The sequence below is a fragment of the Rhinatrema bivittatum genome, chromosome 3 (genome assembly GCF_901001135.1).
Source record: "Rhinatrema bivittatum chromosome 3, aRhiBiv1.1, whole genome shotgun sequence".
Taxonomy (NCBI): domain Eukaryota; kingdom Metazoa; phylum Chordata; class Amphibia; order Gymnophiona; family Rhinatrematidae; genus Rhinatrema; species Rhinatrema bivittatum.
The window spans coordinates 365,729,127-365,753,191 of NC_042617.1; the positions used below are offsets into that span (position 1 = coordinate 365,729,127).

At 41.7% G+C, this 24,065-nt stretch overlaps 1 protein-coding gene across 4 annotated transcripts in view; it reads left to right on the top strand.

Moving 5' to 3' along the window:
• The window catches only part of SNX14 (sorting nexin 14), a 271,117-nt gene that overhangs the window by 241,203 nt on the left and 5,849 nt on the right, over positions 1–24,065 (top strand). For 2 of the 4 annotated variants that reach the window (XM_029595485.1, XM_029595487.1), the window contains 4 exons: positions 6,172–6,267; positions 11,966–12,057; positions 12,243–12,299; positions 13,168–13,197. In XM_029595485.1, coding sequence (XP_029451345.1) covers positions 6,172–6,267; positions 11,966–12,057; positions 12,243–12,299; positions 13,168–13,197 — 275 coding nt within the window. The remainder of the gene's footprint in view (positions 1–6,171; positions 6,268–11,965; positions 12,058–12,242; positions 12,300–13,167; positions 13,198–24,065) is intronic. The other 2 variants (XM_029595488.1, XM_029595486.1) reach the window with 1 other exon arrangement.

The window sequence follows — 24,065 nt, forward strand, 5'->3', positions numbered from 1 at the left end:
ATCTGCCTATCTGCAGCTGGAGGTAGAGTCGCTTCTGCAAAAGAAGGCAGTTGAGCTTGTCCCTTCTCAGGAGTGTGGCCAGGGGTTCTCCCCAAATTTTCTGATTGCCCCAAGAAGTCAGGTGAATTAAACCTATTCTGGACTTGGGGGTGCTGAACAAATTGTTGGTACAGGAGAGATTCAAGATGAATGCTCTCTAATTGATTATTCTCTTCATTCAGTCAGGGGATTGGATGTGCAAACATCCCCATTCACTCCTCCCGCTGGAAGCTCCTCAGGTTTGAGGTGAAGGGAGTGCATGCACTACCAGTAGAGGGTGCTTCCTTTTGGTCTCTTGGTGGCCCCAAGAGTGTTCACAAATTCCTTGCAGTAGTAGTTGCTTATCTGCGTCAGCAGGGAGTCTACGTATTCCCTTACCTGGACGATTAGTTGGTGACTGGTCCATGTCCAAGCAACCATCCAGCATTCCGGGTTCCTGTTTAACTTCTACAAGTCCAACTTGGCCTCATCTCAACAGATTTAGTTCATAGGAACCTGGATAGACTCATTCAATGAAAAGGCTTTTGTTTCCTTCAAAAAGCTACATTATTGATGGGCCTTGTGAGCTCTCTTCTCTAGCAGGACCAAGCAGCAGTGAGATTGGTCCTGAGACACATGGCTACAGCGGGTCTGAATACTTATGTAAATGTAATATTTCAGAGTATTGTGTGTATGATTGAAGAGGGGACAAATGCATAATATCCATTTTAGAATAAGGCTGTAACGTAACAAAATGTGGAAAAGGTGAAGGGTTCTGAATACTTTCCAATTGCACTATAGCCAACAAAACGGTCTTTTTGTACTGTCATTTACTATGTTTAGCATCCCCTACCCTGGATCCTCTTCCTCTTCCTCCATACTTCTCCCATGAACTCTTCCTATGTTCTCCCCCTCCTACCTAATTCGCCAGTCTTTGAGCCTCCCAAAGTATCTCAAGCAGTTGAGCTTCTCTCTCCTAGTCCCTGTCCCCCTATTGACCATCCCAGGTCCTCTCTCTTCTCCCCCCCCTCCCCCCCCCACACACACACACATACTTTGTGGCCCTTTTCTGTGTTCTTTCCCTTCACCACCTACCCACCATGGCCCCTTTCTTGGGTCCTTTCCAGCCTTCCCACCCCTCATTTTTTAATGCGCTTGGGCCTGGTGGTGGCAATCATGGAGACCTTCAGGTGCAGCTATAGCACAAAGCTGGCACACACACACATACTGCAGTGGCTCTTCCATTCACACAGATCTGATTGATTACCGGAAATCCATGCAGGAGAAAGGGGTGGGAGCACAGTAAGGCATATGAGTGCTTGCTAGCCTTAGGTCCTGCAGTGATTTCCTGTGAATTAGTAATGTCTGACTATCTCCATGACTGCTGCTGCCACTGAACCCCCAGACTAGGTTGTGCCTGCTTTGGAGAGCAGTAGGCCCCCTGTGAAGTAGAGAAATGGGACAATTTCTCTGGTTGACTCTCTTAATTCAGGCCCAGCCTCTCTCTCCCTCCATGCTTTGGCCCAGTGTCTCTTTCTCCCCTGTCCACGCACACATTGCCCATTGTTTCCATTCCTCTTTCCCATGCTCTCTCTTGCTCTTTCTACTGTGTCCCCTTCACTTTCCATCATCTCCTCCCCTTAAGTGGCCTAACTTTAAAAAGCCATCTCCTCCCCAGGCAACTCCAAGGTCAGGCAAAGCACTTAAGTATAACGTACTTGAGTGCTGGTAGAAGCAACAGTGTACAGCAAGTCTTTCCTCAGTTCCTCTTACACTTTTGCGGCAGTGGTGATGATGGAGAAAATCGTGGTGGGCAGTAAGGGAGCTCGCAAATCCTGCACTTGTTGATCCTCCCCCCTTCACAACTGCCAGCTTGCAGGCAGAAGTTGTGGGTCCCAACGTCTTCCATGCACTGGCTGCTGAGAAGGGGTAGGATCTCCACGTGCAGGACTTTTTTTTTTCTTCCTAACCTTATGTTCTTCTCCTTTCAAACATTTGTTCAATGAGGATTATACAATGTACATGCATAATTAAAGCACAAACATGTCACATAAAACATTTATATAAAAACATATTTTAAAAAAATCATAAACTTCCTGTATATCACTAGCCATTTCATTTATATAAAATTTATATTCTGCAATTACATAGGTGCTCATAGATTGCAAAAGTATATTCACAATAAAGTAACATTATAACAGCAAGAGTATATAAAAGACAGGTATCAAAGCAATGTAAAACAAATATTTTCAATTTGGCCCCATCATCAGACTTGAAAGCAAACACGAAAAGAGAGATTTTCAAGCCTGTTTTTGAAAGACTTTAAAGTTGGGCCAATCCGTAGCTGTTCGGGGATGCTATTCCATAATCTGGTCACAGCGACTGATATTGCTCTCTTTCTTGCCAATTTTGGGGTTGGAATTTTGAGAAGGTTTTTGGTTGCGGACCATAGTTGCCCTAAAGGTTTTTACATTTGGAGAGTGGATGTCAGGTAGATGAGTCATTGTGAATGAGGCTCTAAATAAGGTTGGGAATGCCATGCAATCCATTTCAAGTGGCATACCAATATGCCACTTGAAATAGTCTCTCTTTTAACATTTTTCAAAAGTTTAAATCTTTCTTTTCACAATTCTTGTGGCATAAGGCTATATTTCACAAAACAGAGCTGAATATGAAAATAATTCTCCTGCAATGTATACTTTTTGTTATGTTTGTAATGTATTTTATTAGTTTTATTATATGCTTACATTTTATTGTAATTTAATTATTATTTTATATTTACTGTTTAAAATTTGTAATCTGCTTAGCAATTTATCTTCATAATATGCAGAATATAAATATTTTTAATAAAAATAAATTTTTAAAATTTGGAACCACAAGTAAATTTTGCTTGCTTGAGTGCAACACACGATATGCTACAAAAGAAATTAACAAATCATTTAACCCAAGGGTACTCAAATCAGTCCTTAGACCCCCACCTAGTCAGGTTTTTATGATATCCCTTATGAATATGCATGAGAAATATTTGCATACAAAGGAGGTAGTGCATGCAAATAAATCTCATGCATATGTATTAGAGATATCCTGAAAACCAGAAGTGGCTGGGGGGGCCCCCAAGGACTGATTTGGGCACCCCTGATTTAACCTGTTTGGGGCTTCTCCATATACTGTAAAACCTTATGAACAAGAGAGAATTTTGAAAAGCAGTCTCTGTTGTACTGGTAGCCTTCAAATAAGGACTTATATGTTCCCTATAAGTGACACCAATAATAACCCTCGCTGTAGAATTGTAAACAATCTCTATGGCACTGCTTTTCAACCCAGTCAGGATTTCAGGATATCCACAATGAATATGCATATGAGAGATTTGTATACAGTGGAAGTAGTGCATGGAAATCTGTCTCATGCATATTCATTGTGAATATCCTGAAAATTCTGACTAGGCTAAGAAACACTGCTCCACAGCACATAAAACCGTTTTATAGGTAACACAAGATAGTTACAGTAGTCATTTCTGCTCAAAACTAAAGCCTGGATTACTGCTCTAATATTTCCATTAATATTAATAACGTAGTGGCCTTAGCATTTTGAAATAAAAAGCTTTAACTGCTTTCCTTAACTGATTCTGCAAAGTTAAAAGACATCCAAATACACTAAATTCTTAATTTTCTCCACAAGAATTGGAGTGTTCACATTCTTAATCCGCAAATAAACACATGGCAACAAACTCGTATCCTGCCCTATCCATAATATTTTAGATTTTTGTACATTCAAAGTAAACATATTATCACACATTCATCTATATTAATAAATGATATACATTGGTCTAAAAGCTTCACTGGCAAACAACCATCAGTGCCCCAAGGAATAATCAGCTGCGTATAATATCTTACATATAGAGATCTTAATACATCAATGCTGATCCTTATGGCACTCCAGATGTTAGGAGGTAGATTGTCTGCGTGAAAGGATAGACTGTCCTTTGAAATTAGTGTACAGTTTAATGCATAGATTAAAATAATTTTCTAAACTCTTGATGCAGCAAGCTAATGCTATGCCAATGCATCGGGAGTTAAAAAAAAAAAAAAGAAAAAGAAAAAAAAGAAAAGAAAGAAAAAGGTGCAGACTGTAAAATGTGCATTCAGGCTTGGGATGACAGGTCCATGATAGCTCTGGAGCTCAGTCTGTAGGTTCTCACCACATCTGACTCCAGCATCCTCAGCAGCATGGTCCTGAGGCGAAATAATCTGCTTCTTCCGTACCCTTCTTTGACTGCTCCTTACAATCCTCCTCTCCTCCTGCTCCCTCCGGATCTTCTCTCTCCTGCCACGACCTCTGTCACTGCCAAACCTTCTGCTGCTGTCATTCTTTGGCAAACTCGCAGGGCAATTCACAACATCAGGAGCAGCTGTGGAATACTATCTCCATCATCAAAATCACACCCGAACTGCATGGACACACAGCCTCACCACCCCAATGCAAACCATGGAATAAAATGGCCCCTGAGTCGACGCTGTCACTTAACTCATGCCCTGACCGTCGTGGTAAAAAACACACACATTAAAAAATACGCACTGGCATTAAACATGGCTCCCTGCATGATTAGATAATCGCCTCCTTTGCATGCCAACATGCATTTGTGCAGAAAAAAAACACGGGTCAGTAAGCTCATATAAGGCTTTGCGCGGGAAAACATGCATACAAACCCCCGCGGCATCTTCAGCGCACCTTATTATATCGGCCCCATAAAATGTGACAATGGGAAGTTGCTAGGTGCTCCCGAGGCCTCTTCTTGCCACATCTGACACACACATGCTGAAAACTTTACTCCACCTCTGACCTGGAGTAAAATTTCCAGCCCTACTAAAACCCGAGCTAAGCCAGCACATCTCTGTGCATTTTGGGGGTACTGCTTAATGCCCTCATTTGCATGGGATTTCCATGCAAGGGCGCGAAGCAGGGTGCAGTTTTAAATGTGCATTTTGTGCTGATATAACTCCTTCCTGCATCAGTAGGGAGGTTCACATGCACAGAATCAGTGTTCAAGTGTGGGTAAAATTTTGCATTCCGCTGAATGCACTTTATTGCATTGGCCTGCAAGACTTTACATCATGCTCTCAGCCTCCCAAAGCTGAGCAGTTCAAGTCTGTTGAAACAGCTGCAGTTTGCACTTCAAACAGCCACATGTTGCTTGTGAAATGTTGACTGGGTTAACCCTGTGTAAGAAGCTAGTGAAAGACCGGAGTCATTGAACTAAAGTGAATATCTCGTTGCATCCTTTTGCATGGTTACTTCTGAAAATCTCGGGAGTTCAGAACCAGTATTAATCATGATACTTTTAAGACTAAGAAATGTTTAAAGATGTAAGCTTTTAGGTCTATTGAGGTTCTTTTAACAGAACATTTGACTATAGTCTTAAAAACTTGCATATTTAAATATTTGTTAGCCTTATAAAAGTATCATTTCTGCTAAATCTTTTTGCTAGTTTTCTTATATTTTTATTTTTTTCAGGCTAAAACAATGCTTGTCTGCATATACATCTATTTAGTCATGTTTACTATAAAAATAGCAAAGTAGGATATCCCTTCAGATTAGATTTAGCCCCTTTGGGGTAAATTTTCAAAGGTATGCGCGGGCATCCATATGTGCGCGCTACTCGGCACGCACACATGGACGCCCCATTTTATAACATGCGCGCGCAAGGGGGTGCATAATGTGTGCGCCGACGCCCGCAGCCTTTCCCCGTTACCAACCCCCTAAACTAGCCTCCTTTCCCCTAATTCTCCCGCCCCCTAGCCCTAACAACCCCCCCCCCGCCAGCACGCAATCCTCTGACAGGGGCAAATGGCCACTGTGCAGGAGGCCTCTGGCCCCCACCTCCTGGACCACCCCCTCCCTGCCCCTTTTTCGAAGCCCCAGGACTTAGACACGTCTCGGGGCTTTACATGCGTCACCGGGCCTTTATAAAATAGACCTGGCACGCATAGGGCTTTTAAAATCTGGCCCTTTGTGAGTAGGATGTGATTTGGTATGCATAGTTTGTCATGTTGACGTTTAGAATTTTTAAAGGCTAGTAACTTACAAAAAAGTTCTAAGCTAAGGAGTTAGAACGTAATTTACTAAAATTAAGCATGTTTTTGCTGGTTGTTTCAGATGCTGTGTTCTGTGAGAATAGTGACCCTCGCTCGTTTCAAGACAAACAGAAACGTGCAAAGAAGACCTTTGAAGAAATGATGAATTACATTCCAGGTGGGTTGTTGCACAGCATCTGACAAAGGCAGTCAGCCGAGACAAACTGACACACGTGAGCACATGAACTCACCAATCTTATAACATGCGCACACAATTTTATATCGACGCGCGCAAATGCCGTCTCAAGCTTGTAAGTGGGGGGGTGGGGTGGGGGAGGATTTTAATAGTTATGCGTGGTAACGCCAATACCAGTTTCCTCAGGCCGTTCCCAGTTTACCCACTTAAAGTATAGGACTTCCATACTCCCCTGGATAGCCTGCCTTTCTTTTTCTCTTCCTGCCCCAACTCTTAAAACACTGCTGACTAGGCAAGATTTTTTTTTATTTTTCTACTTACACGCCATCCAAGGCTGATGTAAAGATTTGCAGATAGGGACCCCAGCGCACACTGTGTGCATAAGAGTTACGCACTGGTTTCATTGGGAAAATCAGGAATGCCCATACACCTTTTTCACAAAACATTTTTTATTGCGTACCACCTTTTAAAATCCACGTGTCCAAGTCATGCACATATCTCCAGGTTTTGCCGCGTGCAAGCCTCTAAAAATCTACTCTAAGACTCCATATTAATTTATTTTTTTTTACACACACTGAGCTAATGGAAACTATTATGTGTTTTATCACGTCAGTATCCTAAATCGACTTAAGTCACTGTTTTGTAAAAATATCCAGAATAGGATTATTTCCCTACAATACAAATATTTTTAAGGTATTTAGAAACTCATGCGTCTGTTATCCTGCATATGAATAGTAAAATAAGTAGTCTCATGAGAAAGCTGATCAATAAGTGCCTTTGCAGTCACAAAAGAGATGACTTTTAGAGAAAAGTGTGCGTTAGCAGTGGATTTTGGGAAAATTCTCTCTTGATTATGATATTTAGAAAACATCCTTGAAAATCTTAGTGAAATGTCTTAATATGCCTCTTGACATGGTATAAAGATACAGCAAGCGGTGTGTGTGCCGCATGGTATTCGTCCGGGTAAGAAAAGGGTTGTATCTCACTTCCCAACAAAATAGTACCCACTAAACTTGAAGGGATTTCCAGAACAACCAAGCATACCTTAACTGTAAAAAAAAAAAAAAAAAAAAAAAAAAAAAATTTTCTCTGAGGACAAACTGATTTTCCCAATCATGTGTTGTCATTTGACTACACCTGATGCTGAACAAACAAATAGCCTCTAGAGCTGTCTGGAAAGGCAGAAGTTTTTTTTTTTGCACAAGTGTTACAGTTACTACACTGCAGTGGCCCCTTGGCTTCCCTCTGAGTTTGTTTGTTTTTTTTTTTTTTGGACCCAGCAGTTTCTTCCTCATTTGTACACTGAGCTTAGAACCAGGACTGGAATCTGGCAGCATGAATCTTCATTTTGCAACCATCTGGGGATTTTTCTCCTATTTTATATTCCTTTCCTGCCTTAGATCCCCCTCCCTCCATCAAAAAAAACAAAACACACATCTAGTCTGGTTAAAAGCCGTGCTCAGACTCTTCCAGAACCTGCAATCATGGGCCCTGAATCTGGCCACTAGGAGTCGCTCCTGAGCAATGGCCATGACTTGCTGGTCCCTCCCTCCTTGCAGCTGAGAACGTTGGCTCCGCTGCATCCCCAGCCGATCCAGGAATTTAAAGACCTGATTTTCTGCATGGCAGTGCGCTGCCACTGAGCCACCAGGCCACCTTCCTCAGTTTTCCTTTTGTTCAACAGACACATCAGATATGTTGTCTTCATGCACTGCTGTCCCTGTAAGAAGAATCTTCTTTCTTCTGTCCTACTCGGGACTCTTTTTGGCCAATATTGCCCAGTATTTGCATGAGTTGGGGATTTCAGCAGTTTTTGAAGTTGTATTTATTTCTAATCCTCCTTTCATGATCATAGCTCAGGGTGGAGAGCAGCAGTCATAAAATGACAATAAATAGTGTATTATAAAACAGGAAAATGTCAAGACAGCTTTTGTTTTTCTTCAGTAGCATCATATTAGCAAGCTGCCCAGCCAAACCACCACCTTACTTGAACTGTCTTCTTTCATGAGGAAAATTTCATCGTTTGATTTTGCCTTGTCTATTTTTCTCATGATGTCCAAAAAATAGGCCAGCTTTAAATTTTTTCCCAAATGAAACCAATAATGTCCATTATTAGCCTTCACAAGGTTTGCTATAAGTATTTGGGACAAGACCACAGTGACTATGGCTGGGAGATCTGCTCAGAGAAAAGCCCAGAAGTGTTAGGATGAGTAGCTAAGATAACTACCTTTAGAGCAGGGCTTCCCAAACCTGTCCTGGGGACCCCACAGCCAGTCGTGTTTTCAGGATATCCACAATGAATATGCAGGAGATACAATATGAAATTATGGCTATGGGGTCCCTAGGATAGGTTTGGGAATTCCTGCTTTAGAGAGTTCTGGGCCAAAAGCTCTTTTTCCCCAGAACAAGGAACCTGAGGAGTGAGCTCATGTAGAGGTGCTTCCTCTAGCAGTTATTCAGGCTAATCCTCTTAATCGTAAGGACATTACACAGGCTCGAGTCACCTCTGCCTCCAATTAAATTTCCTGACAGTCTTATCATGGAGTCTTGAGTTAGAATATCGACATTGCCACCAGTATCTCCAGTGAAATTTTGGACCATCATATGCAAAGGTGTAATGCATCTTTGGAGGGGGAATGCAGCTTTATTCCTTTTGTTTAGTCATGGTAGTATCCATAGTGTGTTTCTATAAAACTGGCTAATCCTTTGAGCATGAGAGAAAACGCAAATCACATCTGGCTAAATTCTTCTCTTAGAATATTGAAGAAAGCATCAATACTGAATGAATTCTTTTACAAGGTTGACCATTATTCCAATTTGCTATTGTTCATGCACAATTACTTATCACCTTGTATCTTTAACTGTGTGTGTACGCAAAAACATCCAACTTGGTTTTCAGACTTCATGGAAAAATTTGTCCAGTTCATGTATCTATAGGGATGTTCGTTTTCAGTTTTTATTTTCATTTTTTCAGATAATTTGTTTTTATTTTAATGAACAACTCTAGAAAACACTTGTGTAACAAATTTCTATTGTTTAAGCATTTGGCATGTACTATTGTAGAATTAAGATCTTTTTTTTCTTTTAATTTTAAAGGACCATCATATCACCGGGTGGTTACTTTGTCTCACGAGTTTCTATCGCTTTACTTGTCATCTATAACCATTGGTCAAATGATTCTTTTTTTAAACTTTTTTTTTGTTTATTTTCATTGCTTATAGAAATAGATACTTTCCCAATAGGTGTCTCCCATGCAGATTGTAAAAGTTCTGTGTGGTATTTATACATCCATATTGGTCAACATGGCACCATGTTTCAAAAGTGCTGCTTCAGGGGCTGGACCCACAGATCAATATGCCAACTCGTGCATTTTTCTGTGAGTGAAGAGTCCTGGTATTTAAATATCCAGATAGAGCTATCATGTCAGTGACCTTCTCATTCAGTGACCACTTGTTTACACACACGTTTTTCTAGAGATAGTGATTGTATACACTGTTAAATTTAGGATCCTTTTTTGTATGATTATTATAATGAGCAAACATTGGGAGAAAATCAGCGGTAAACATTACTCATTTCATTCCTCTGATTTTTCTCCAATTTTTGTTTTTTCTTATAATAAACACTGATAAATTGCTTGGAAAAATAAAATAAAAACTGAAAAAATGCCTGTTCATATTTTGCAGCTGGATCAGCTTTAATCAGTAGATGTCTCAAACTATATTCTTTTGTAAGAGTACAGTGGTCTTCATTTACATATACACAAAACTCTCACCCACATGACCATGAGGAAATACTTAAAAAATGGGAATCCGTATCAGAATAAATGTGCTCTTATTAGTATAATCTATAGGCTCTTGCCCGCAATGGGCTACAACCAGCATCATAGATGAGCACTGAATTCACGTCATTTACTTCTACTTTCTGTTACCCATCTAGATGTTACATCTTATCCCTATCAAAGGCAACATATTCAAAATCCTCTACTACAGCAACAGCTGCAAAGCAGACCATGTACAAGAGACAGATCTCAAATCTACTCAGCAGGAAAACAAAAAACATAACCCATTTATTGACTACAACGTTCCATTATCAGAAGATCAGTTTCTGGGAAAGTCCTCCTTATAGTAGTTACTTTATTTCATAGAATAAGTGAATTCTAAGCATTAATGGTATATCCTCCATATATTCAGATTTTTGAAAGCAAAATATTACTGAGAACTTGTTCAAAATTTCTTCCAATTCCACTTAAAGAATCAATAGTTGTACCTAATTTTTTCCCAGGGCCTCATTCCAAAACAACTGAACAAGCCCTCCACACCGTAGATTGCAGAAGAGCCCTCCTTTTTACAAATAGGACAAAACCTTACAGAAAAGCTTCTCAATTATTTTTTTCCTGTGATGCAAATAAACATGGACTCGCTGGTTAATATCTGGCTTTAAAAGATTTTAGTCGTATCCTTATTGACAGTAGTTTGAATATGTGGAGATTTGTTTTCACTCTTGTTAAAGATTCTTTTGATCTCCAGTTCCGTCCCTCCCGTTGCAGCCTGTGCGAAACACGGCCCATGCCTGACTGCTTTAATCCTTTAAGATTTGACTGCTGGATAACTCATGTTAATCAAATAAAATTAACTTCTGCTACGCTAGTATGGTCTCTGTGCCTGTAGATGCTATATGCAATCTGACGCACCTTTACCTCAGTGGATTTATCCTGTTGGTGTGTTCTTGATCTCCATTGTGTTTGGTGGTATTGTAGATAAACAAGGCCATTCAGTGGGGAAAGAAACACTTTCTTCCTGGTTATTGAACTGTTACTCATTGCTATAAGAATGCAGTCATTAGCCTACCAATCAAGGAGAAAGTTGATCAGATTAAAGGAATTGCAAATCCAATAGCTTTTCTCTTATCAGCTTCTTTACAAGATATCTGTAAAGCAACTACATGGTCTACAGTTCATACTTTTACCAAACATTATGATTTAGAGGAACAATCCCACACAGAAAATATTTTTTAGCTAAGCAATACTGAAAAATCTGTTTGATTAATAGCTTCAACTCTCTCTCCTTAATCGGGTTGCACATCTGTAATAAGGCATATAAAAATCTTTCTTGATGAAGTCCTCAGCTTGGAGATCCCTGCTTGTACAGCTGTATTTGCCTGTTTGTCCACAGAGAAAGCACAATTGTTTACCAGTAACAGGTGTTCTCTGTAGACAGCAGAACAATCCCACCCTCCTCTCCTTAGAGTTGAAGATCAGCTAGTGAAAAGATTGAGGAAACTCGTGCAGAAATTCCCACATTTGCTCAGAAAGACTAGGTCTGAATCAGCACCATCGGAGATGTCACACACTTGTGTGATTGTTTAATCCTGTCTGTGAAGAGCACCTGTTACAGGTAAGCAAGTTTGCTTTCTCTCACAATTCTGACAGCTAGCTTCTATCTAAATATTTTCTTTCATAAGCAGCATTGGTAGGTGGTTTGAAAAATGTGTTCTAAACTTTTATGGAGTGAGACTTGCAAAAGGCATTAAGAAAGAATTATATCTAGATGGAGAAACAGACTTCTTGTAATAGCAAAGCTCTGAGCATGAAATGAGGACATTCACTGATAGGTGGTTCATCTTTTAAGTATCCAGATTATTGTAATGCCAAACTGATTTTAAACTTGTCTTTTTTGTATAGAGTTGATAGGAAAATGCATTGGTGATGAAGCAAAGTATGAAGGCATAAGACTTTTGTTTGATGGTCTGCAGCAACCAGTTCTCAATAAACAGGTAATACTGATTCTGCATCTTAGGGAATAAGCAAAGATTACCCTGCCTGAAATATCACAATTATCTTTTCTTGGTTCTATGGATGTCGTCATTACTCATCTTAACTGATCAAGAATTTTTCCAGTAAACAGAGACAGATTATGTTGTTATGAATACATGTTGAGCATTTTTTTGTTTCCTTTTAGCTGTCTTATGTCCTGTTGGATATTGTGATAAGGGAACTTTTCCCGGAACTCAACAAGGTATGTGGTAGTAAAACCAAGCACAGTAGCTTCTTTGCTGTTACTTGGATTTATAACAATATTAGTAGCAATAAAAGTGTTTCATTTTCTTCAGCTGCTATTTACAGCAGCAGCTCTAGCAAAACTTATTTTGCTGGTAATTAGTTTACAGTTAGCACAAGCAAAATCAGTAAAGCATCTTTTCGTTTCCTGCTTATTCTTACCTTTCTTATCAAAAGACAAAACATGGTCCAAAAGCTTTAAAATTATTTTAGCTCCTTGACTTCCAGGATTGATCAGTGATTTGTTTACAAACCACCAGCAGAGAAGTGGAATACAAAAGAGTTGTCCCTGTGGCTTTCTGGGGTGACTTTTCTACGCAGAAACCTTTTCTTTTTAAAGGGAAAGAGTGAGTGGGTGGGGGGAGTTAGAGAAGAAAGATGTTAGCTTTTTTTGTTACAATTTGTTTCATTTTTTAGGAGATACTAGTCAGTTTCTCACAGCATTTCCTACTTAGGGACACTCGCCATTGTAAATCTAAGAATACTATGGCACAGGCAGGTAGTACACTGATAAGTGGAAAGCATAAAAAGCTGAAAATGAAACTCGAAGGAGCTTTTAAGAAGCAGTTATTGCCTTCAGAAAAGGTGAAAAAATGTGAGGAAGTATAAAAACATTAAAATTTAAAATAAGAATAACCAGCAAGTTGATATTTTGAAGAATTCTACTACTGCTGTATTACAATATCAGTCCAAGATGTTATAAATTCTGTCATATATCTGAACATATAGATAAGCCAACATGGATTTAGCCAAGAGAAGTCTTGCCTCAAATTTTCAGCATTTTTTTTTTGAGGGAGTAAATAAACATTTATTTATTTATTTAACAGTTTTTTATACCGACCTTCATGTGGATAAAGGTGAGCCAACTGGTATAGCATATCTGGATTTCCAGAAAGCATTTCACAAAGACCCGCAAGAGAGTGTCCTATTGTAGATTGCCAACTGGTTGAAAGAAAACAGAGTAGGGCTAAATGGCAAATTTTCCCAAGGGAGAAAGGTGAATAGTGAATGCCCCAGGGATCTGTTCTGGGACCACTACTTTTTAATATATTTATAAACTGGAAATGAGAGTAAGTGAGGAGATCAAATTTGCCAATGATACAAATTATTCAAAGTTGTTAAATCACAAAAGGATTGTGAGAAATTACAAAAGGGCATTGTAAAACTGGGAGACTGAGCTTGCAAATGGCAAATTAAATTTAATGTTAACAAGTGCAAAGGGATGCACTTAGGGAAGAGTAATCCAAATTATGGCTTTGCAATGCCAGGTTCCACATTAGGAGGCACTCAGGAAAAGGATCTAAATGTTATCATTGAAAATATGTTGAACTCTTCTGCTCAGTGTGCAGCAGCAGCCAAGAAAGCAAATAGAATACTAGAGATTATTAGGAAAGGATTGGAGACTAAAACGGAGAATATCACAATGCCTCTGTATTGCTCCATGGTGCGACGACATCTTGAGTATTGTGTGCAGTTCTGGTCACCACATTTCAAGAAAGATAAAGCAGAATTAGAAAAGGTACAAAGAAGGGCAACCAAATTGATAAAGGAGGTGGAACAATTCACCTAAGAAGAAAGGCTAAAGAGGTTAGGACTCTTCAGCTTGGAGAAGAGATGGCTGAGGGGGAGATATGATAGAGGTCTATAAAATGAGTGGAATGGAACAAGTAAATGTTAATCAGTTGTTTACTCTTTGGAAAAGTACAAAAACCAGGGGAGACACAATGAGGTTACTGGGTAATACATTTAAAACTAATAAGAGAATATTGTTTTACTCAAGGCATAATTAAGCTCTGGAATTCGTTGTCAGAGGATGTGGTGAAAGCTATTAGTGTAACTGCATTTAAAAAAGGTTTGGACAAGTTCCTGGAGGAAAAGTCCATTAACCATTATTAAGGGAGAGTTGCAGAAATCCACTGCTTATGTTTGGGATAAGCATCTTGGAATCTTATAGGAAAATTGGTTCTTACTTGCTAATTTTCATTCCTGGAATACCACTGGGTAGGGTTCAGGTGAATCTTCGCCAAATTCACTACCCAGCTCAAGGACCCATACAAAGAACTACCGATTTTATCGTCTGCAGTGTATTTCTCTGTCTCCACTTATCTGGACTGATTTGGGGTATGAATGGGAACTATCTCTTGGGATCCTGCCAGATACTTATGACCTGGGTAGGCTACTGTTGCAAACAGGATATTGGGCTTATTGGATCTTTGGTCTGACCTAGTATGGCAAGTTTTACGTTCTTATGTTCTTAAAGGATAATTATTCAAGTTTTTCAAGATGACTGAACTTTTATAGGTTAGCACATTCCTGAATGTATTGCACCTTTTAAAAGTAAAAATTGCCTTTTTATTTTTCACTACAAATGTGTTTGCCAGATTACTAACAGATGTATCATGCTAGAGAAAGCTGTTATGTCTATATGGAAAATAAAAAACTGTAAATCATTTGAAAAGTTGAGAGATCATATTGTGACACAAATTCCAATAAAGATAAAGGATTCTATTGATGATTGTAATCTACAAAATTAATGGTTGAATGGATTGATCACAGAAGAACTGTGTGGGAATCCAATTTTTTTTTTTTTTTAAGACGACATAGCACCTCACAGATATTAAAATAAAGGAAGATTGTTTTAAGTAAATCCTATAACAGTGTGCTTGAAAAGACCAAAATTACCAGCTCGTAAGCATTAATAAAGAGTTACTGTTAAAGAAAAGGTCATCTTATATGTTGTCATGCCAGTGTAACGACAAAAAGGTAATTGTGAAGTCCTCAAAACATATGAATATTCAGATGGAAAGAAAAATCTCACAGGAAAAAAAGTCCTCAGTCCTACTGGCTGGATAAAATGACAAGTAAAAAAAAAAAAAAAAAGTGTGGTGTTACTTTGGAGATCTGCATCTCTGGTATTCCTATACCCAAGGAGCTAGCTGCAGTCATGGAACATATGCTGTGCTTCGAGCAGACCAAGCTGTTTTATATAGATGAAGCTGCTGAATCACAGTGTGTGCATGTGCACACACACACATACAAACACATCTACACTCCCCACTCCAAGCATTTTTCATACGTTTGTTCAGAGATCAGATTTGCATGCATTTAAATATGCATATTTTTTTTACACTCAACATACTGTACTCCACACCTTTCAGGACCAAAAATGTTTTATTGAGGAACAAAGCATATACGTAAAAACAAAACTGAAATCCAACAATTGGCTATGTCTCCACCTCCCTCTCCCCCGAGTCAATAAGAGCATAAAAAATGTCATGCTGTGTCAGACCAAGGTTCATCAAACCCAGCTTCCTGTCTCCAAGAGTGGCCAGACCAGGTCACAGATACTTGGCAGATCTTGATTAGACACAACAGCACCTTTGATTGCAATTACATCTGTGAGTTTTAGGATAGGTTTCCAACTAATTTGTACACCTCAGATTCTTAATATTAGATTCTTCTTCTTTATAAAGCTGTTCAAGCTCTGTTGAGTTTCTTAGAAAGTGTTGATGGATAGCAATCTACAAGTTATGCTACAGATTTTTTTGATTGGAATGAGGTCAGGGCTCTGACTAGGCCATTCCAGGACATTTATCTTTTTTTGCATTAGCCACATTAGTATGGCTTTGGTTATGTGATTCAGGTTATTGTAATGCTGAAAGGTGAACTTGTGTCCAACTTTCAGCTTTCTTGCAGAGAGTAACAGGTATTCCGCAATGACTTTTCTCCATTCATTGTCTCTTTTCTCCTGACAAGTGCCCCAGTCCCTGCTGCTGAGAAACATCCACATAGCATGATGCTGCTACCCCTATGCTTCACGTTAGGCATGGTGTTCTCTGGGTGAAGGGCTGTTTAATTGCACCTGTCATAACACTTTGCTTTCAGGCCAAAGTTCTATTTTAGTTTTTTCAGACTACAAAACTTTTTTTTGCCACATGGCTGCAGTATCCCTTAAGTCAGGGGTTACCAACCTTCCAGGGAATATGGACCCCTTTCCAGCTTCAACAAGTTTCACGGACCCCCAAACACTTTTTGCATGCCACTCAAGAGAAATGATATGCACTCCAGAATCGTTCACAATGTGTACAACTTTGATCTAAACTGAATACATAGGGAGGGAAAAATTGCCCTTGTGATTGAAGGTTGAGGCCATTCCACCTTCCTATCCAGCAGCAATGGAGAAAAGAAAGCAATTATGTATTTATAGTTATGATTGTTGCTATGCAGTCTGCTTAGAACTGTGAATAAAGCAGACTATAAGCTTTAAAATAAGTTCAAAAGACAATCCAGGTTGTCAACTTAAGAAAATCAGCACTGATACCTGCAATTTAGCCTATGGGGTGTCCTTTGGAAAACTCAGGCTGGTGCGGGAAGCCAGTACTTTTGTTCCTGTGTAGTTTTCCTCTGCTTGAACACATGCCATGGTCACACCTGTACGTTCAATTTGGGAGCTCAAGGGTCGGGGTGACGTCACAAGCTGCAAGATGGCGCTAGGGAGGCAGTGAGCGGCGGAACGGAGGGAGGCAGGCAGGCAGGTGAGCCGAAGCTGCCCCGCATGCAGGAAAGGTAGGGGAGCCGCCGCCCCGCCCCCTCCCCCTCCCGTGCACACACCCCCACCCCCCCAGCCCGGGCTCTGCCGCTCTGGCAATCTTCCAGTTGCCTGCTGGTGCAATTCTTTTGGCATGATGAGCTCGCACCGCCTGTACGTCCCATTTGGTGCCTTGAGCGCCCAAATTGGAAGTACAGGCGTGCGTTCATGCATCTTCACCGGCGGGGGCTGCTGGAAGCCGCCTCGCAGAGAGCGCCCGATCTGCCCCGGGCTGCTGAAGCGGGAGAAGGAATGCTGAAAGAGAAAGTGAAGGGACATTTGTGAGTCAATGTCCTTGTCCCTGTCAGCGCGGGCCCGTATGGGAGACCGGCACCCATGGACGCGGCCAGGGCAGGTGAGCGGGAGCTGGGGGAAAGTTTGTCTGTGAAATTTCACGGGCAAACTTTACCGTCTACCCTCTAACGCAGGGGTAAGGGTAGACGGTAATTTAGCAGGTTAAAGACGCGGCTAAACTGCAGGTTAAAAAGGCGATAGTCGGGGCGCGCGTTACTGTATGGGAGGGAATAGCTAATCGGAGCGTTTACATCTCATATACATGCTGCGGGCAGAAAGGGTTACCCGTTGATTTAAAGAAGCGGTAAGGATGGGTTAAAAGGGATAGTGAATCGCGGGTTGGACTTACGTGGCCAAATTGCAGGTACAAAGCGGGTTAGAAACGGGGTAATCTCGGCCGCGCTTTACTGTATCGGCCTGTATGTTTGGTTTGCATCCGGGTAGGCCTGCTTGAAGAGCCATGTCTTTATACCTTTTTTGAAATTGTGTAAAGATGGTTCTAGGCAAAGGTTAGTAGGGAGGGAGCTCCAGAGGGAGGGGCCAGCAATTGAAAAGGCTCAATTGTCTCTCTTTATTCTCCATTTCTTCCTTCATTCCTGTCTCATTCTTTCTCCCCTCTCTTTCCCTTCAAACTGTCATCCCCAGTCCCCTTTCCTATTCTGCTCACTTTTCTGGTTTAGCTCAGCTCTTCTCTCTCTCTCAGGCCAGAGACAAAGCATGTGTGGCAGTAGTGGGAAATGTTTCCCACTGCTGTGATAACCCAGCGTTCCTCTACTTTCCTCAGTGTGCAGTAGATGCTGCAAAGGTGCTTCTAGCTATAATCTGCCCCTCTCTTCCCCACATCCTCATGAAGTGCAGCAGTGGGGTTTGTGATTCTGAAGGACTGCAATCTCTGCCTATTTTTCCCACCTCTGCTAAACGTGTGACAGGGTGGTTTTAGGCTTCTAATGGGTGCGAACATCCCTTGTCCCTCCTCCTCCTAGTCTGCAGTGATGTAGGGTGAAATGTTCAGGGACATAACAGACCCCATTCTCTCTCCAGGCCTGTGGCAGCAGCTCAACTAATCATAGATAGCAGCAGCCCTCTCATTTTCTCCCTAGCTAAACTTTCTTGCATTTGTTCTGGAGGATCCCTGGGTTGATCTCACATACCCCATAGGGTCCATGTACCCCAGGTTGGAAACCACTGCCTTAAGTGTTCCTTTACATACTTCAAATGGGATTGAAGGTGCATTTTCTTGAGTAGTGACAGGCCAGATTTTTGGGGTGCCATGGGATAGTGTCATACATTTTGGCCAGTCTTGGCCATGGAAGCCTGTAGCTTTTTCAAAATTGCCAGTGGCCTCTTGGTTGCTTTCCTGTTTAGTCTTTTCCTTGTTCGCTTATCTAGTTTGGAGGGATGACCTGATTTAGGCATGGTCTTAGTGTGCCAAATACCTTCCACTTCTTAATAAACATTTTGACCATGATCCGATGGATATTCTATGTCTTGTCAATTCTTTTATATCCTCCCCATATCTTTGTATTTCCACAACTTTGTCCCAGAGTTTTTTGGCAGCTCTCTTGTGTTCATGGTTGGGACTTTCTAATGTACTGCACCGTAGAGAGAATCAACAGGAACTGCTGAATTTATCCTGGCTTCATGTGAATTAATACGGTTTAACACAGATGGGGGCTGATTCACTTGGTATGTGCTTTTGAAGGCGATTGGTTATGTCAGAGCTTTAAGTATTTAGGATTTCTAAAGTAGTATGGGGGTGGAGGGAGTTGTACGTTTATCCTGCTGAGCTATTTTATTTTTTTCTTTCTACTTCATTTTCTAAGCAGTTCTGGAATATATTTTTCACTTGGCATTTGTGGAGAAGGATGAATGGATACATGAACAAACACTGTTTTAATGCATTTTACTTCCAAGCTATAAGGCAGGGGTACCCAAACTATGGTCATTGAGTTTGTTTTGCTGGCCCACCATGTGTGTGTTTTTCTTGGCATGGCTTAATCTAGCCCGCTGGAGAAGTGGGTTTTTTGTTTTTCAATCATGGCGGCAGCAGGAAGTCTGGCAGAGTTGCTCAGGCCCCACCAGTGGGAGAAGAGGTGACTTGGCAGAGCTGCTGAAGAAAGCCAATAGCAGGGAGGCTACGCCATGCCAGCGAGAGAAGAAACCCTGGAATCTGTACCCAGGAAAGCTGCTGGTGAGGAGGTTGGGCCTCGCTAGTGGTAGAAGAGGCAGCTCGAGCCAAGTCATGGGCAGGCTTTAGAGAAATAATGCTATTGCCAAAAATATATAGTCAGTAGTCTAATGGCCGATGTAATAAAACTGGAGCACAATTTTTAGCCCCAATTTTTTAATATTGCAAGCGTTATAAACTTGCAGCCCCACTCTGTGCTATAAACTAATATTATGCAAATCAAACCAGCACTAAAAATCCACAGTAATCCTAAAAAGTGTGTCAAAACTGGTGTTAAAGCTACAATGAAAAGTAAAGAAAATGGTGTTAAAAACCAGCTCAAGTTTGGAAAATTCTGCAGTGTTTCCTTTTGGTTGATGGAAGTTACCTGGTAGGCCTAGGGTGTGATTTGTGGTGCATAGCTGTCCATCTGGAGTGGAAATCCAGGTATCACAGGCTGTGCCTCCTTGGGCCAGAGATTTCCACACTGGTCTGAGAAACGTTGTTCCAAGAATGACAGGCCTGTGATAAAATGGAGTCACACCAAAAGAAAACTCAGACCAGTCATTCTTCCAAAATTTCACTTTGTTAAAACCACATTCAAAATCAGAACTTACAAACATATTAAGTTTGATCATACTGTACATATTAATGTATAGAATATTAAAATCAGATAATATACATATTAAAAACAAATATATTACAGGTACATGGCCACACTGTGTGTTTTGTTTTGTTTTAAATCAAATGTAAAAATGGGACATTTAAAAAAAAAAAAAAAAGTTTCCCATCCTTTTGTCTTTTGTCTGTGTTCTTGAGTGAATCTTTAGAGTGCATCTGTTGGACAGTGATTGTCTGTCTTTTTGTCCACTTGTGTGTTTAGAGGTGCTAGTGGGTGTGGGGAGGAAGAATGGCATGTATGGTTCGGGGGAGTTTAGCCATGGAGGGGAGATGGGGCGTAAAGAAACTGGCATGCATACGGTGGAGAGTACAGTTAGAGGCGGGGAAGAAAAAGTGGGTGGAGGGATCAAAGGGAGGGGAAGGAGGAAGCATCTATGGCTGGACACCAGGGTGGCTGTCAAGGTCAAATGCATTCTTGACAGACATCCAGGAAATGCTTACCCATAAAATGTATCAAAAAGAAAAAAAAAAGCTACAGAAAAGCTCAGAGAAGCACCTATACACAGCACCACAATGGACTAAAATGGCCACTAGAAATGTGGGTTAACTTTTACTCCTGCCCTGACTAAGGCATTAAATTTCCCATGTTAAAAAAAAAAAGCACTAAAATGTCTCCCTCCTAATGCGGCTTTCTGCATTGCATGTAATAGCTAATAGCTTTGTTTAAATGTTATTTGCATGTACTTGCACTAAGCATACTGCAGGTTTTTTTAGCATGTTTTTTTTTTTGTTGCTAAAAACCGTATTACATGCATGAGTAAGGTTAGTGCCAAAAAAGCCATGCTAAAACCAGGGTAAAAACCCCCAGTAAGCTCAGTGTGGCTTTTTACATTGTCCCCTCTGGGAGACTAGGTAATCTGTGTTCATATTCTTGGCATTCATGGTCACTGATTACAGTTCAGAAATTCAGTACTGCTCACATTTAGTCAAACTGTCATGATAACCATTCCTTGTATTAGGCTGTATTACTTTAATACCAGAAACTGTTAGGTCTTCTGGTTGATGTAAATGCTCCAAAAATAATTGTATTCTTGCGATATTAACTATCCCTTTTCTAATACAACCCTTTGCATTCTGTTGTCTGTAAACACTGGGTAGTTTTCCCAGCATAGAGTAATCCAAAGGAGCTTACAACAGCATACATAACGCCAGTGCCAGGTTTGGACAAATTCCTTTAACAGTTATTAAGGTAAAGTTGCAGAAATCTATTGCTTATTCTTGAGATAAGCAGCCTGGAGTCTGTCTATCCCTTGGGATCCTGCCAGGTACTTGTGACTTGGATTGGCCACTGTTGGAAACAGGATACTGGGCTTGATGGATCTTTGGTCTGACTCAGTATGGTGAGTCTTATGTTCCTGCGTTCCCTAGATTGCTAGTATTCAGATGGGGAGGGGGATAAATTGGAGTGAATCTCCAGAGCTCTGTACTTTTAGGATCCCCTACTCCCATGATAGCTTCATCCCTTGTAACTGGCTACAGAGCTCAGTCATAGTACAATCTTCCCCCTTCCAGTTTTCCCTCTTGCTGGCGGGAATCATAAGAGAACATTGCTCTTATCTGCTGGTGCTACCTCTGCCAACAAACTGGCATGGGAAAAGCATCAGTGGGAAAAGGTGAGGAGAAAAGCACCAATGGGGAAAAGGGAAAGAGAGAGAAAATACCAGTAGAAGAGGGTATAAAGAGAAAAGAACTGGTGTTAGGGGAGGTTGTGAGAGGCACAGCACTGGTGCTTTCCTGTCTCCATCTCCCTATTCTTTTCTCTTTATTCCCACCCCTTTCTCTGGTGCCTCTGTCTGTGCCACCTCCCCAAGCATTCGCTCCTTTCTCACTTTAGCATCTTTTAGCCTTCACTGTCACCTCTTCCCTCCCTGGTAGTCCTCACATGTGGGTGAGTACCAAGTTACAGGCTGCTCCTGGATATAAAAATGACCAACAGCACCTGACTGGGTGCAAACGGGCACAAGAAACTACAGTGGTGTTGGTAACAGAAGGAGGCAGCCTGAACCTTAACAAAGGGCTCTAGGCAGGGAGAGTTGGGTTTAAGACTGGAAGAGATTACGTAGGAAAGATTGGCCAAAGCTACTGTCGTGCCAACCATCCTTGTCCAGGCAGTAGTGGGTAGCGAACGTGTGTAGGGACCTCCATGTCGCAGGCTTGCAGATTTCGGCAATGAGAACTGCCCTCAAGTGGGCTACCGATGCCGCCATAGCTCTGAGTGAGCCTTGACACAGCCTCAAGCTAAAGGCCCGCCAGAAGGAGATACAGTCTGCCAGCCAGTTTGACGGAGTTTGTTTGCCCACCGTAACTCCCAATCGATTCTTATTGAATGACATAAAGAGTTGTGTGGACTGCCTGTGGCCTGCTGTGTGCTCTAGATAGAAAGCTAATGCCCTTTTGCAATCCAGACTGTGCAGAGCCCATTCGCCATGGTGTGAATGAGGCCTCGGGGAAAAGTGTAGGCAGAACAATCGACTGATTGAGATAAAAATCAGTCACCACCTTAGGCAGAAACTTAGGATGCGTACGCAAAATCACTCTTTCATGGAAGAATTTGGTGTAGAGTGGGTATGTCATCAAAACCTGAAGCCCACTAACCCTGCATGCCGAAGTGACTGCCACCAGGAAGAGAACCTTCCCGGTCAGGAACTTTAAATCGCAGGAGTGCAGAAGCTTGAAAGGATCACGCATGAGCCACGCCAATACCACGTTGAGGACCCAGGACACAATGGGAAGCCGGAGGGGAGGCTTCAACTGATGCAGACCCCGCATAAACCACCCTATTATGGATTGCACAGAGAAGGACTTACTACTGACACCCTGATGGTAAGCGCTGATGGCACTCAGGTGAACTCGGTCTGAATTGGTTTTCATCCCAGCCTCTGAGAGGTCCTACAAATAGTCCAGCAACTTCGGAGTGGGATAGAGGAATGGATCTAAGCTATGACCCTCATACCAGATGAAAAACCTCTTCCACTTTAGACTGTAAACTTTCTGCTAGAAGGCTTCCTGGAAGCTACCAGTACTTGAGACACATCATCAGAGAGAATGCCCTGAGACAGAGCCCAGGCCCATATATGTACCATCTCTTGACAGAGGAGGAACGAGCCAGTGCCCCCTGTTTATGTACCACATCGCCACCTGATTGTCAATCAGGACTGCTTTGTGGGACAAGCGATCCCAAAACACCCGTAGAGCGTAGCGAATCGCTCAAAGCTTCAGGAAGTTGATCTGGCATTGAGACTCCTGAGCCAACCAACGACCTTGCATGTATGACCCCAACCCAGGGGGAAGGCATCGGTAGACAGTATGACCTGGGGCAGGGGGACTTGAAACGGAACCCCCTGCTCCAGATTGGAAAGATCCTCCCACCAAAACAGGAGACCTGGAGAGGCTGCATAATGCAGACATGTGCACTGAGGTCTTGGGTTGCCTGTGCCCACTAAGACTGCATATCCACTGGGCTCTGCACATGCAGACCAGCTAAGGGGATAACATGGACCGATGTTGCCATGTGACCCAGCAGACGAAGCAACAGGCGGACCGAAACATGCCGGCATTGGCAGATCAAAGCTTGCAAGGGATGACCGGGCAAGTGCTCTATCGTGAGACAGAACACTCTGGCTTGAGCCTTGTCCAGTCTGACCCCAGTGAAGCCTGTATGTTGAGCTGAGATGGGACTTGGTAATTGATCACAAACCCCAGAGACTGCAGCAGCCCGATGGTCAGACTGAGAGCGCAGTGCGCATCCTGCTGAGTGTTGCTCTTGACCAGCCAGTCATCCAGGTATGGGAACATGTGCATGCCCTGATGATGGAGGTGCACCCCCACAACTGCCAGGCAAGTAAGTAATGAAAACCCAAGGGACTGATGCAAGGCCGAACGGCAGCACTCTGTATTGAAAATGTTCCCTGCCCACAACGAACCAGATATTTCCTGCAACCAGGGAAAATCTCGATGTGGGGTTAGGTGTCTTTTAAGTCAAGGGAGCAGAGCCA